This window comes from Eucyclogobius newberryi, unplaced genomic scaffold (genome assembly GCF_026437365.1).
Source record: "Eucyclogobius newberryi isolate DKJ021-1_F unplaced genomic scaffold, fEucNew1.0.hap1 SCAF_19, whole genome shotgun sequence".
NCBI lineage: Eukaryota > Metazoa > Chordata > Actinopteri > Gobiiformes > Gobiidae > Eucyclogobius > Eucyclogobius newberryi.
In genome coordinates, this window is record NW_027315823.1 from 24,737,375 (window position 1) to 24,750,971 (window position 13,597).

Below are 13,597 nucleotides of genomic sequence, written 5' to 3' on the forward strand. Positions count from 1 at the left end.
GTTGCATTTTACTTCCTGTAATTTTCCACCTTTGTTTTTCAGTTATTGATGACTATGATTATATGACTTGTTGCTATGCCAACAGTCATAACTACAAAAACAACGACTGTCATATGCACTTTAATATTTGCGCAGCTGCCAATACAAAAATAGCCACTATTCTTCTTCGTCTAAATTTCTTTTTTTTACACTAGAGGGCAGCATTGCACTGAGTGTAGTAATATGTTGTTATTGCGTTTGTCAAGCATTACAACAACAACACGAATATTGCTGCAAGTGTAGGCCAAAAACCGATCCTAGTCAAAGTTATCAGTCCCAGTGCGCAGTGCGCTTCGCTCCTCGTCCTGCTCCTGCTCCTGCTCCTGCTTCTTTTGTTGCTTCTGCTTCTGCAGCTGCAGTGTGCACCGGGAGTGAGTGTGCACCGGGAGTGTGCACCGGGAGTGAGTGTGCACCGGGAGTGAGTGTGCACCGGGAGTGTGCACCGGGAGTGAGTGTTCACCGGGAGTGAGTGTGCACCGGGAGTGAGTGTGCACCGGGAGTGAGTGTGCACCGGGAGTGTGCACCGGGAGTGTGCACAGCACCAGACACTGAGCTGTGGTCTCTGCCGGGAGCCCCGACATGCACTGGACACGGTTTGTGTTCGCCTGAATGCGCAGCACGACGGCAGCTTCATTCACTGCGGGGAAAAGAAGCCCATAGTGGATCCGCTATGGTTGGCTCATGCGTGTTTTGATGGTCTAAACCATCGGATTCTGTTCGAATGGACTTTTCTAACGGGGAAGTTGCAGTCGCGTTGCAGCTCTGTTCATTACAATGCCTGGTGCCCAGAGCCGGCAGGATGGTCAAGCAGCGGCTACATCCAGGAGCGCGACCTTGCCGCTCAACGCGCAGACCGAGCGCCTGTGCAACAAAACCAGCATTTGCTCTCGGTCCTATTTTGTGGTTGTAATGGTGTTTTTTCACGTATACATAATTAATGTAATAGCACTGTTGTTCTACGTGCACTACAGCAGCGGGCAAGAAGATGACAGCCGAAGTCGTGACTCTCAGGACACTGACCACTCGCGCATTACCTCCAGAGATGCGCTATCAAAAGTTGAATACCAACGTGATTTTTCACTTCCAAGAATCGAGGGCATTAGGGTGAGTTATAATGAAAATGTGTAATTAACAGTTTTTAAGCAAAGTTACAAAAATATTTCAAACTACTTCAGCTGCCATCCACCTAATTAATAGGCTAATTCTGTTTGTTTGTTTTTTAGGTTGGACATGTCCAGAAGGTGTCACTGACAGCAGGAAAAGACCATCTCATGCGGACACTCAGTATGAAGCCTCTTCTATTCGGTAAGATTCACAGAAAACTAGTAATCAAACTAAACTATAGCCTCCATATCTACAACACAACCTATGTATCATCATCATCCCAAACAACAGTATTGATTACTAAGTTTTAGTTCCTATGATTGGAGCAATGCCTCAGTCATCCAGGGTTTTTTATTTACACAATCATATTTTTAGAAGTAGTCATTTCAACATACACATATAGTTTATGATAACTTTCTGCAAGCTTAATCATTTTTATTTTATTCTTATCAAAATTTTGCAGAAATCCCAGAATTTTTGTCTGAGGATGAATGCCAAGTTGTAATGCAGTTGGCTCAACTAAAAGGTTTAATGGAAAGCCAGCTCATGGTTCAGGGAGACCATGAAGAATTGGTTAAAGAGCTGAACCTTAGCCCAGAGGAGATCTTCAACCTTCTGGACATAAACCAGGATGGACAGTTACAACATACCGAGGTGTTTGCATCTTAGTCTCGACGGGAGTTTGATTCTAACTTGTTTACTTTTATTTGTTTTGGTCATTTTTGTGTCACAGATACTAACGCACTCTCGAGTGAGGGATGGCATTTGGTTAACACCAGATATTTTGAGAGAAATATATGCAGGTCTCAAAGCTGACATAAATGGCGATGGTATGAGCTTATAGAATAGCTTTATTTTTTTATTTCTTTAAAGGTCAGAAGATTAATAAACTAAGTAATCATATTTTGAGTATGTTGCATTAGGTTTGCTGAGTATAGAGGAATTTAGACTACTGAGCAGTGATGCCTTCCAGCGCTTCCTGCAGCAACAAGGAGTCAAGAAGAGTCAGCTGGTGAGAAACAGCCGACATACATGGCTTTACCAGGGCGAAGGCGCACACAAGGTCCTTCAAGATATCAAAGAGAGGTCAGAAACATTCAGTTCATCATATGTACAATACTTCTAGTTCAATACTTAAGACCGCACTTGTTTTTATTCAGAGTAATCCGACTAACTCGGCTCCCACCTGCCTTAGTTGACCTGAGTGAGCCTTTGCAAGTGGTTCGTTATGAAGAGGGCGGGCATTACCACGCCCATCACGACAGTGGGCCAGTTTACCCTGAAACGGCCTGTACACACACCCGACTAGCAGCAAACACTTCCACTCCTTTTGAAACATCCTGCAGGTGAGACCACTGAAGTCAGAAAAACTATTCAAAGTTCAAGTCTGCAGTTCATTGCCGACTGTTGTATGGTAAATTGTGGGGTAATTAGGGCATCTTAGTTGTCAGGGTTTGCACAGCTGAAATACTGTATTAGTCGGATGTAGTGTACAAACATGTGTTCATCATTGTATGTGTGTTTGTCTCATACATGTGCGTGTCAATCTTGAAATCTGTGTTGCACTTAGGTACATCACAGTTCTCTTCTACTTGAACTCTGTTGAAGGGGGCGGGGAGACTGCATTCCCTGTGGCAGATAACAGGACCTATGATGAAGTGGTGCGTAGTCCTAGGGCAAGATATGATTGATTGTTTCCCAGCTAAAGTAGTGTGTAAATACTGTGCATGTCATTATCAGTTATCCGTCTTAACTCACCTGTTTGAGCCTGGCAATAACAATACTGTCTCCTTGTTATGTGTTTCAGTCATTGATACAGAATGATGTCGACCTTTTGGATACCAGGAGGAACTGTGACAAGAGTAACCTAAGAGTAAAACCATCAAAAGGGATGGCTGTTTTCTGGTACAACTATCTTTCAGATGGAAAAGGTAGGACTAGACATAAGTCCCATTACAATAACTCAACAATCATTTCCACATCATTGAATCATGCCATCTCTGCCTGCAGGCTGGGTGGGGGAGCAGGATGAATATGCTCTCCATGGTGGATGTGTGGTCACCCATGGCACTAAGTGGGTTGCTAATAAATGGATCAACATCGATCCAGATTACCAGAGGCAGGCTCGGTATCAGCAGCTGGTCTCACAGCAGCCGGAGCACAGTGACGATGATAGTTCAACAGCATCTCCTGACACTCATAGTTCCAACATCCACCAAGACTTGTAGCATACCTAAAACTTTCTGCAACTTTCCTGTGCACAATGTCATTGCTATCTGTTGTGGCCAGTATGTAGAGACAAATCAGGGAAAGGAATCACAGTAGGTTTATGCAAGTACTTTGTATTATTTATTAAAGTCTGCCAGGAGAGGAATAACTTTTTTATTATTTTTGGAATGCATTGTAAACTTTTGAACTTGAGACACAGAAAAACCTGCATGCATATTTGCACTGAGAAATAATTGCACCATTTCCTGAAAATAGACTATGCATGTTGCCTTGTCTTACACTTATTTTGGATCTTTAAATTTGAGGCAAACAGATTTTTCCTGCAAGATTGTTGTCATAAATAATATGGTAGAAAAGCTTTTTAATTAAAGTATAGTTTTTTATACACTCATATAACATGTTCATGTTTTGGAGAAAAAAATCCACCAATAAAATAATGAAGTTATATTTAGTAGTTTGTTTGTTTGTTTGTTTATTTATTAAAAGAAGTAAAATAATGAGCAAAAATACAAAGAACAGTGTTGCTTAGTGGAATAAAACGTAAAAAGCTTATTTCAAATTTCCTCATCAACCAGGTTAAAGCTTTGTGCTGATACAGGAGTCCTGAAATAAAACAAAGCCATATAATTTATATAGCTTGGAGGGAAAATATTTCAAGCAGTCATTAAAATATGTCATCAGTTACATACCAAAGATGGTTCATATCCACTGATAGTTCTTGTCTCGTGATGATTCAGACAGAAAAGTACAGCATCATGAACAGTGGCAAAAAGGTTCTTCTTTGTTATGGATTCGGAGAAAAAACACCCTCTTTCTAACTGCTCCACCACAGATGCTATATGCAAAATACATGCTTTTATCACCAAGAATCTCAAAGCCAAAAATATGTGTTACTTACTCTGACACCCTGCCAAGTAAATATCCACATCAATCTCACTGAAGTCTTGAAAAATCTGTTTGGAACATAAAATGAGTGTACATAATGTACTCTTCATCTTTGTAAAATGGAACACTTACATTTTGTATTGTTTTGATGGCCACTGTATCAATGAAGTTAGCTGTGGACAAGTCTAGAATAATAGAGTGGATATCCCAAGTCCACTTTCCCAGAGAGCCCAGAGATACCCTCTCCAGGTCCTGACTCAGTGTGTCCTCACTGCTGGAGCCCAGAGTGGTGGTGTCTCCATCCGGCAACTCAGAGAGCCAGCCCAAGCTAGTGTTTTCTGGATCTGCTCCTCCCTTTAGGTACTCCCATCTGCAATGACCGTCTGGAGTCCTTGGAGTGGTTGGTATTACAAACACAGTGCCATTTTCTCTCTCTGTAATTTTCTGTTCTCCAGTCCGTATGTTATCCAAGTCTATGTCTCTCCATTGTCCAACCTCCTCCTCCACAGAAAACACAGGGGCACCAGCCAGCTGCTCAGCTGCCCTCCGGGTGCGTCTCTTCTGAGTAATCAGTGAAGGAGATGATTCAGTATGAAGACATGCTCTGTTTGGCATACTACGCATGTAGTGCAACACGAATAGTACAATTATAATCGTATAGAAAAACTAGAGGTGAAGTTCAACACATTTTTTAAGAATGCAATGATAAATTATACATAATACCTCTTTTATGGCTTGCCTTTTAGCTCGTCTTTCTGCCCTTCTTTCTCTGCGCCTTTGTTTCGCCTCCTGTCTCTTCTTGTAGATGATCATTTTACTGATGTCAAGTCCACTCTTGTACAAGAAGCAATTCAGATTTTTTCTAAAGTGTTCCATTTCTTTAAAAAAAAGCACACATTTCTGAACTAACCTTTTCTTTCAGAGCTTCAAGGTATAAATCTGCATTGGCAAAATAGACAGTAGCAGATGAGTGGAATATTGTAATACCAGGGATCTCACTTGCCTGAAAATATATCAAACTTCTCAAAAGAAGTCTTTCAAATTGTGTCATATTCATGGCTGCATCTTACCTGATTATGAGATTCAATATCCACATACACATCAGTACCTCGAATGTTTCCCAAAATAGAATATGTTGGCCTTAGTAAAGATAAAATGAAAAGCACATTATAATAATATTGCACAGCTACTGCACTACTACCATTAATTTTTCAACTGGACTGCAATATAGGCTTACATTTGAGTTCTGATAATGATGCTAAGAAGAGCAAATGCAATAGAAGCTGCCAAGCCCAAATCCAGATTGAGGAGGAGAGTTGATACTAAAGTGACCAACCATATCAACTAGACAACAAGAAAAAATATGTATTTTTATACACTTGATGCAGTATGTCTTAATGTATGTAATACATATATTTTTATCACCAAATCAATCTTGCTTCTTTTCCACAGAGTTGCAATGTCAGCCAATTGCTTGAACATACTCTTGAGATTAACAAGAACAACAGCTGCAAGGACCGCCTATAACAGGCACATGTGTGTTGATTGTGAACAAACAAATACAAATCAAGGAAATTTCATCTTGCTTTCATTCAGTTATTACCTTTGGGAGTTCCTGGAACAAAGGGCCAAGCTTCATTATGGTAACCAATACAATCACAGCTGAGGCCAAACTAGCCATCTTCAAAAGCACCAAAAAACATGGCATGTGTTACATGGCAATGCAGTAATGAATGGCAATGCTGTTTTTACCTGTGTTTTTCCGCCGGTGCTCTCCTGTATAAGACTTCTGGACATAGATGGACAAACAGCAAAGCACCCAAAGAAGCCGCCACCCATATTACTCAAACCTAGTGCCAGCAGCTCCTACAACGATTAAACAACAACACTGATAAAGCTAGTAAATATAAAGTATTATATAATAATGTTAGGTTACATAAAGTAGTTTGGGTTTACCTGATTACTGTCCACCTTGTATCCATGTTTCAGTGCAAATGTTTTTCCAAGTGAAATAGAAATTGCATAACCAACAATGGCTATGGCAAATGCATCACCAATGACATGTCTAAACAGACTCACATCTGGCAAGTTTGGAGGACTAAGACTAAAACACACATACATAACACAGTAAAGTGTTCAGCGCATAAAAGGTGTATGCAATTTGGGTAATTTTTATATATATATATATATATATATATATATATATATATATATATATATATATATATATATGCATTGCTTGCACATCCAATGTGAAGCAAAATAGCTTCTCACCCACTGGGGATCTCTCCAACAACTGAAATTGTGTAGTTGCTGCTCAAATGTGAATAGGAGGATATCAATGTTGCACTCACAATCTAAAAAATAACACAAACTTAGTTAGTAGTTCATCAATAAATAATGAGAAGTACCGGTAGTTGTTCTCATGAGTAAAGTGGAAATAATTATTAGCCACACTGCAGTGCAGTAGCACTACACGAAAGCTGAGTCGGTACTTTTTTCCACTGTGTTCATGCTTTTTTTGGTCCCAAGGGTGAACACCTTGTACAGACGAGGTAATGTGGTAACATTGAAGAAAGTGAGAGGAAAGTGTGTCCCTGTGTGAACTGACTGTGATGAGTTCCACTGGAATTGGCACTGGCAGCTTCGGGCGCAGGAAGATGTTGAGCTCTTTGGCTACAACAAGACACACTATAGATACAGCACTGACCACGAGAGTCGGCAAATGAGTCTGAGGGAGCAGGAGGCATATATGTCCAAATGTCTGAAAAACAGTATTTTAATGCAAGTGATTTACATTCTAAAAATAATCAGGGATAAATAACATTAAACATTACTCACATACACAAGTGATAGTGGTCCACTGAATCGTTTTGGTGATATTCCAAAGATGTATTTTATTTGCCCAATCACAGCATGAACAGCAGCAGCAGTGGTGTAGGCTCGCACCAGAGGTTCAGCCAGGTAAGTTCCGACAAAGCCAAATTTAACCATCCCAAGCATCACCTACAAATGAATGCAGATAGTATCCATCATACTTGTCAGAAGAATAAAGATAATATGCCACGTCTTTTACAGACCTGAATTAGTCCACAAAGTACTGTGGTAGCAGCTGCCACCTGGACTCGATACAAGTCTTGAGCTGTGATATTGACTGTTGTGATGTTTGTACCATTATTAATCACAAATGAAGAGTCTGGAGCAAGTGTTTCTGTTACGCTTCCAACCATTATACTTAGTACAGTGAATGTTCCTGTTAAAAATGTGTTGTTAATAATATTACTATTATTCTTGTTATGGTTCTTTAATTTTGTTTAAATGCAAAGATTTAGCATCTAAACATCTTTAATCTAAATATTTTGCAAAGAGTTTCATTTATCTGATATTTATAAACTATTCTTTTAAAAAAAAAAAAAAAACATTGCTTTTTAAAAAGTCAGTTACCTATGGAAATATGGCGTGATGTTCCAAAAAATAAGTAGATCAGTGATGGATAGAAGGAGCTGTAGAGCCCAAAAACAGGAGGTAAGGAGGCTAACAAGGCATAAGCCATACCTACAGAATAGAAAATGTGTTTATTTCAAAAGCAGGCATTCTTTACTTATTTTGTCTTCTAGGTAACGTTCAAAAAATGTTAAGACACCAAGAAAAAAAATTAGCCCTACCTTGTGGCAAGTGCATGATACCAACACTGATGCCAGAGATTAAATCAGGCATACCATAGTCCCAAAGTGAGTACTTAGGAAACCAATACAACACAGGGAAGCTGCTCAGGGCCCATCTCTTCAGTCTAGGGACGGAGCAGCTGAAACATTTTTAATAATTATAATAATAATAATAAATATAGCCGCAAGCGGCAATGATCGGCCCTCGCCACGCTGCCGTCGCCACGCCGCAAGAGGAGGGGGGCCCAATTGTCCTTTTATTACGCCTACTGCTGAATCTGTGACGCTGTCACATCTTCTCCCCTTTGTTTTACCATCAAAAAGCAATTTTATTTTGAATTCTTGGCAAAACATTTCAGGTTAATAGGGCTAAAGCCCTGGGAGGAGTTCGTGAAAGTCTAAAGTGTAAACATGTTCTGGCGATTTCCCCATTGGAATAACATGGAAGGTTTTGGTCATCGCTACGGCAAAGCCATAACAATTATGACATGGGTCCCATTGACTTTTTTGATGGGGATTCTAAAATTGAGTTGTTTGTCAAATTTCATATAATTTCGCAAAACTAAACATTTAACCTCCATATAAAATCTGTAGGGGGCACTGTGGCGCCAAATTAATTTATTTCACTTCAAGTTGGTTTAGGGCAAAGAGTTTAACAACTGATTCTAATTTGACGCAATTCGGACTTTATCTGCGCAAACGGCAGAAATGTTAAATTTGGGAGATTTCTGAAATTCTAGCTAAAGAGACCGTGAGAGGTATCAATGTAATTTGAATAACTTTTGATGTCCCACTCCTCAGTAGCATTTTCACCAAATTTCAGCTTTTTAGGGCCAACGCCCTGGGAGGAGTTCGTAAAAGTAAGACGTTTGGAAAAACTACAGAGTCATGCTTAGCCATTTTTGAAGCAATATGGCCGACATTTGGTTGGGGGGACGGCGGTGCCGTAATAATATTTTTTACTTCTCTTGTCACCATCTACGTCTGCGCCAAATTTCATGATTCTACGATCAGATTTTTCCCATCTCTCAATGCCTTTTTGGAACATTTGGGGAATCTGACGCGCCAATTTTTTTTTTTTTATTTTAGAAAAGGGAAATAGCCAGAATGTAGAGAGGCACGATTTTTAGAGGTGTGCAAATTTTTGTGACTTTTCGTCAATGTTCACTGGGTGAAAAATAGGGGGGTTGGTCCCGAGAAGAAGAAGAAGAAGAAGAAGAAGAAGAAGAAGAAGAAGAAGAAGAAGAAGAAGAAGAAGAAGAAGAAGAAGAAGAAGAAGAAGAAGAAGAAGAAGAAGAAGAAGAAGAAGAAGAAGAAGAAGAAGAAGAAGAAGAAGAAGAAGAAGAAGAAGAAGAAGAAGAAGAAAGAAATAAGAATATTCTGATGCGAAAACAATGTTTCCCATTTTTCAAATATCATAAACTATACATTTTCGGAAAGCGCTCGCGCTTTCCTACCTCATGGTGTGGGTCCCTGGTCACTGACGGGTACTTTCGTTAATTTTGAGTGGGCTCCGCCCTCTTTGTGTTTTTGGCCCTCTATACAGTAATAATGTTCAATTTTTGCATTACATGCTTATATGCACGGAACATGCAAGAGATGGGGAACGTATTCGTGAGCTACTTAGTGCAAATGAGTGCTTTATATGGGGATGACGACCGCTTCGCGGTCGTCATCTCAATGTAAAGTGCTCGTTTAGTGCGCACTTTTGCACGGGCTTCGCCCGTTTACAACGGTAATGTTCCATTTTCCTGCTACTAATTATTATGCACGGGGCGTGCGTGAGTGAAGGAGTGCGTTAGTGAGTGTTTGGAAGTGGGCGAGCGCTTCGCGCTCGATTTCGTGCGCACTTTCGCAGCCGTGCTTTGCACGGCCTTACGAGATTAATAGGCCTCTCGCCAGCTTGTGGCGCTCGGGCCTAATAATAATAATAATAATAATAGTAAATAAATATATGTTTTAAGGTTAAGAAACATGAGACAAAGGTAAAAATCAAGATTATCTTACCGTAAAGAATCTTTCAATTTATCGGCAAATGGAGGATGTGTTTCAGAGTAGCTTTTTCTGTGTGCTACCTCCTCTAGTCTTTCCTCATTGAGAACTTGTCTTTCAACTCTGTATTTACCAAACTTATGTGAATCCATGATGTCCCATTAAAGGCAAGTGGTTTTTGCATGCCAATATATATATCATCATGTCTTTAATCATTTACTTTTGTTAGGAAGTGTTCTAAAGACTGACGGCTGCCTGACAAGATCATTTCTGCTGCACTTGCTGTTCCATTGACCGCTAAAACTAGTGAACCATGAAACACACTTTGATTTTGCTCAATCAGGGAAAGTTGTACTAGGAAGGGTTTTCAGGTCAGGAGAATATTTCATCACTGGCTTCCCCCATAGGTCACCCTGTCTATACTAACCAGGCAACATGTTAAAATTACATTTAGGAAAACCTGGGTATACTATTCAAAAGATGTATTCATTGTGCTTTTGACTGAACAGCCACAATTTAAAACATCTTAAGGAGGATTTACTACAATTAAAACTCTATACTTTACATGTTGCATAGACCCATTTGGAGCATGGTCACTTTAAGACAGAGCTCATGAAATCTGATTCTAAGCAGGGAGCTGTTGTGTTCATACTATTGCCTAATGCAAGTTACTGGCTTATACAAGAACACAACAAAGATTGCTGCAAATACAAGTGCAAAATAATAGAAAAACCTTATTTCATCACTTTAAACAGATGGTTATTGATGTTTATAAGCCAGCATTGCTCTGATCTTGAACTACTGTGACCTATAAAAATCTCTACCAAAACACCGTCTATTTTTGGACAGTAGCTCAGAGGGCACTGAGGCGGGGGCACATATCTTGGTCTCTAGTCTATGCTCAGTAACTTAGCAAAGGGACCCACCGTGTATAGTCATAAAAACAAGAGGAAAACACAAATGTTTTTACCATCTGAAGATCTACAGTGGATTTAATTTTGACCAGTCTAAAGTCTAAAAACCGGTAAGGTTTAAATGTGAAACGTTTTAGATGAAATACATGTGTTAAGAGGAGTTGAACATTTCCCTTAGTGGTTTACTCTATTGTCTTTGTTTTTCTTAGCACAAAAAATATATAAACATTTTTATTTTCATTTTAATTTCTATATATTATACATAAGTTCTAACATATTTATTTGAACTATTCTATAATTTTTTTCCAAACCTTTCCCATTTCTCTGTACAACAGCCAGTTCAAGTTCTTAAGCTCTGAATACATGGATCTCACATGCAAGCATGGCGTGGTGCTGATGGACCAGCTGAGGAGGATGAGAGAGACTGAACATCTGACAGATGTGGTGTTGGTGGCTGAGGGCATCAGCTTCCCTTGCCACAGGGTTGTGCTCTCAGCCTTCAGCCCATACTTTCATGTCATGTTCACATGTGGGCTTCGGGAGTGCCACAACAAAGAGGTCTTCCTGAGGGACACCCCAGCAGACAGCCTGGCTCTTCTCTTGAACTACATGTACTGTGCGGATCTGCCTCTCACTAACGACAACGTACAAGGCATTGCTGTTGCCTCCTTTCTGTTACAGATGGATGATGTTTTTAATCGCTGTCGGCAGCACATGACAGAGAACATGGATGCCTCCAACTGCCTGGGTGTGTATTACTTTGCTCGTGACCTTGGTGCAGAAGAATTGGCTGACCGTGCACATCATTACCTGAAGCAGCACTTTGTTGAAGTATGTCAAAATGAAGAGGTCCTTGAGCTAGAGGCCCATCAGCTCGGTAATCTCATCTCATCAGATGATCTCAATGTTTCCAGAGAAGAAACCATCTTAGATTTGGTTCTTCGCTGGGTAAACCATGGCAGTCTGTTGGATGAGGAATTAAGAGCCCGACATCTCCCAGAGCTGCTGAGAAGAGTGCGACTGCCTCTCATAAATCCAGATTATTTAAGAGCAAGTATGAAGAGGAACACAGCTCTATTGGCTGATGCTGAATGTCTAGAGATGTTGAATATGGCTTTGGATGTCACAGAAATGCATCCATGTGCTGCACCACGAAAGCTGAAGCTGAGGTATGGGATGGAGACCACAGACCTGCTGCTTTGTGTGGGCAATGACAGTGATGGGATTAGGTCAAGATATGGCAACTACTGCGAGCGCAGTTTTTGCTTTGCTCCATCTACAAATCGAATTTATTATATGACCTCACCCTGCTATGGAGACGCTCTGGGACACGTTGGTGCTGGGGTTGTGACGGAACAAAATGTCATTATTGTGTCAGGAGAGGCAAATGTCCGCAAGATGGCTCGGCAAAAAGACATACATGTTGAGATTTTCAGGTATGTCCCTTAAATGTATTTATTTTTATGTATGTATTTATTTGACAGGGACAATGCAATCATACAAATATTTGCAAAGTTCATACTGTGACAACTACTGATAATGTGTTCTTACAGATATAAAGTTGAGGCACAAGGAAGCTGGGAGCGGATTACATCTGCAGAGTACCGTGATTCCTACGGTTTAGCTTCCCTGGGGGACACTCTTTATCTAGTGGGCGGGTTAATGAAGTTGAAGAACCATTTTCTCATCACTAACTGTGTCCAGCGCTGGTCCCTGCAGGGGGGTCCTTGGCGCAGCGCAGCACCTCTACCCCTTCCTTTGGCCTATCACAGTGTGGTAAAGATGAATGAGCGCCTTTATGTAATAGGTGGTCGAACTCCACAGGTAATTAAATTATTCTTTATTTTATTTTTTACACACTAGGCATGCTTAGTTTTTATTTTACCGTACAGTCGTATCGTCTGGATGATGAGCCTGACCGCCTCAGTAACCGCCTCTTGGAGTTTGACCCCAACACAAACAGGTGGACGGAACTAGCTCCAATGAAGTACTCAAAGTATCGCTGTGCTGCTGTGGTAGTCAATGGTGAAATATATGTGATGGGTAAGATTGATTAGACCATGTACAATAGGTAAAACTCTACAAACATATGTTCACCTTTTCTTTCATATTTACAGGAGGCATAGGGTGTGAAGGTCTAGACCGAGGACAATCCCGTCACTGTCTTGATACTGTGGAGATATATAACCCTGATGGAGACTTCTGGAAAGAGGGCCCTCGACTTCCATGTCCCCAGCTTTCCCTGCGTACCAATGCTTCAAATGCAGGAGTGGTGGGTGGCAAAATTTATATCTGTGGATACTACAGTGGAGCAGGTAAGAACCAGCTTGTGAATAACATGTATTATCATATGTTTAATAAATCCCAATTGATTCACTTGGGACTTATTAAACTTAAGTAAAACTGGGACTTTTCATTTCTTCTTTCACTTTAACTTTGTTCAGATCGGCATGATGATATTACAAAGGACATTTTGGAGCTGGATCCAAAGGAGAAGCGGTGGTCAGTGGTGGCTCGCCGCACTCTAATGCATAGTAACTATGACGTGTGCCTTGTAGCAAAGCTCAACCCAAGAGGACTCATGTCCCCACCAGCAGACCTACTTAAACAATGACACTTGAGTCACACTTTCACGTGTAATGAGTGAGTTTGAAGCTAACTAATCTGGTGTTTATAAAGAATGTAATCAGGGTTTTGTTCCAAAAATATATAATTAATAATAATAAGATCTACAATATACATTTACAATGTGCTGTAAATATTTGGGTT

At 40.3% G+C, this 13,597-nt stretch overlaps 3 protein-coding genes across 4 annotated transcripts; 2 read left to right on the forward strand and 1 right to left on the reverse strand.

Annotated features, from left to right (window-relative positions):
* The first annotated feature begins 603 nt into the window (after positions 1–603).
* Positions 604–3,819, forward strand: p4htmb (prolyl 4-hydroxylase, transmembrane b). The gene is made up of 9 exons (XM_072452369.1): positions 604–1,143; positions 1,263–1,344; positions 1,607–1,797; positions 1,877–1,973; positions 2,067–2,229; positions 2,304–2,489; positions 2,714–2,804; positions 2,951–3,074; positions 3,154–3,819. Exons 1-9 carry the CDS (start codon positions 814–816, stop codon positions 3,369–3,371), a joined length of 1,482 nt encoding a protein of 493 aa, XP_072308470.1. The 5' UTR covers positions 604–813; the 3' UTR covers positions 3,372–3,819.
* An 18-nt stretch (positions 3,820–3,837) lies between these two features.
* slc26a6l1 (solute carrier family 26 member 6, like 1) lies at positions 3,838–10,088 on the reverse strand. Of its 2 annotated transcripts, none has more exons than XM_072452366.1 (19): positions 9,930–10,088; positions 7,923–8,062; positions 7,702–7,812; positions 7,338–7,510; positions 7,099–7,263; positions 6,869–7,021; positions 6,532–6,614; positions 6,214–6,361; positions 6,010–6,123; positions 5,861–5,938; positions 5,683–5,778; positions 5,495–5,601; positions 5,328–5,397; positions 5,168–5,260; positions 4,981–5,091; positions 4,390–4,815; positions 4,271–4,325; positions 4,062–4,207; positions 3,838–3,975 (listed from the first exon to the last, which is right to left on the reverse strand). In XM_072452366.1, exons 1-19 carry the CDS (start codon positions 10,064–10,066, stop codon positions 3,949–3,951), a joined length of 2,433 nt encoding a protein of 810 aa, XP_072308467.1. In that variant the 5' UTR covers positions 10,067–10,088; the 3' UTR covers positions 3,838–3,948. The 2 variants fall into 2 exon arrangements, with proteins under 2 accessions (XP_072308467.1, XP_072308466.1); XM_072452365.1 differs by having other exon boundaries at positions 4,390–4,818.
* A 706-nt stretch (positions 10,089–10,794) lies between these two features.
* Positions 10,795–13,514, forward strand: kbtbd12 (kelch repeat and BTB (POZ) domain containing 12). Its single transcript, XM_072452379.1, has 6 exons — positions 10,795–10,938; positions 11,164–12,264; positions 12,382–12,652; positions 12,721–12,871; positions 12,946–13,143; positions 13,273–13,514. Exons 2-6 carry the CDS (start codon positions 11,192–11,194, stop codon positions 13,440–13,442), a joined length of 1,863 nt encoding a protein of 620 aa, XP_072308480.1. The 5' UTR covers positions 10,795–10,938; positions 11,164–11,191; the 3' UTR covers positions 13,443–13,514.
* Positions 13,515–13,597: the final 83 nt, after the last annotated feature.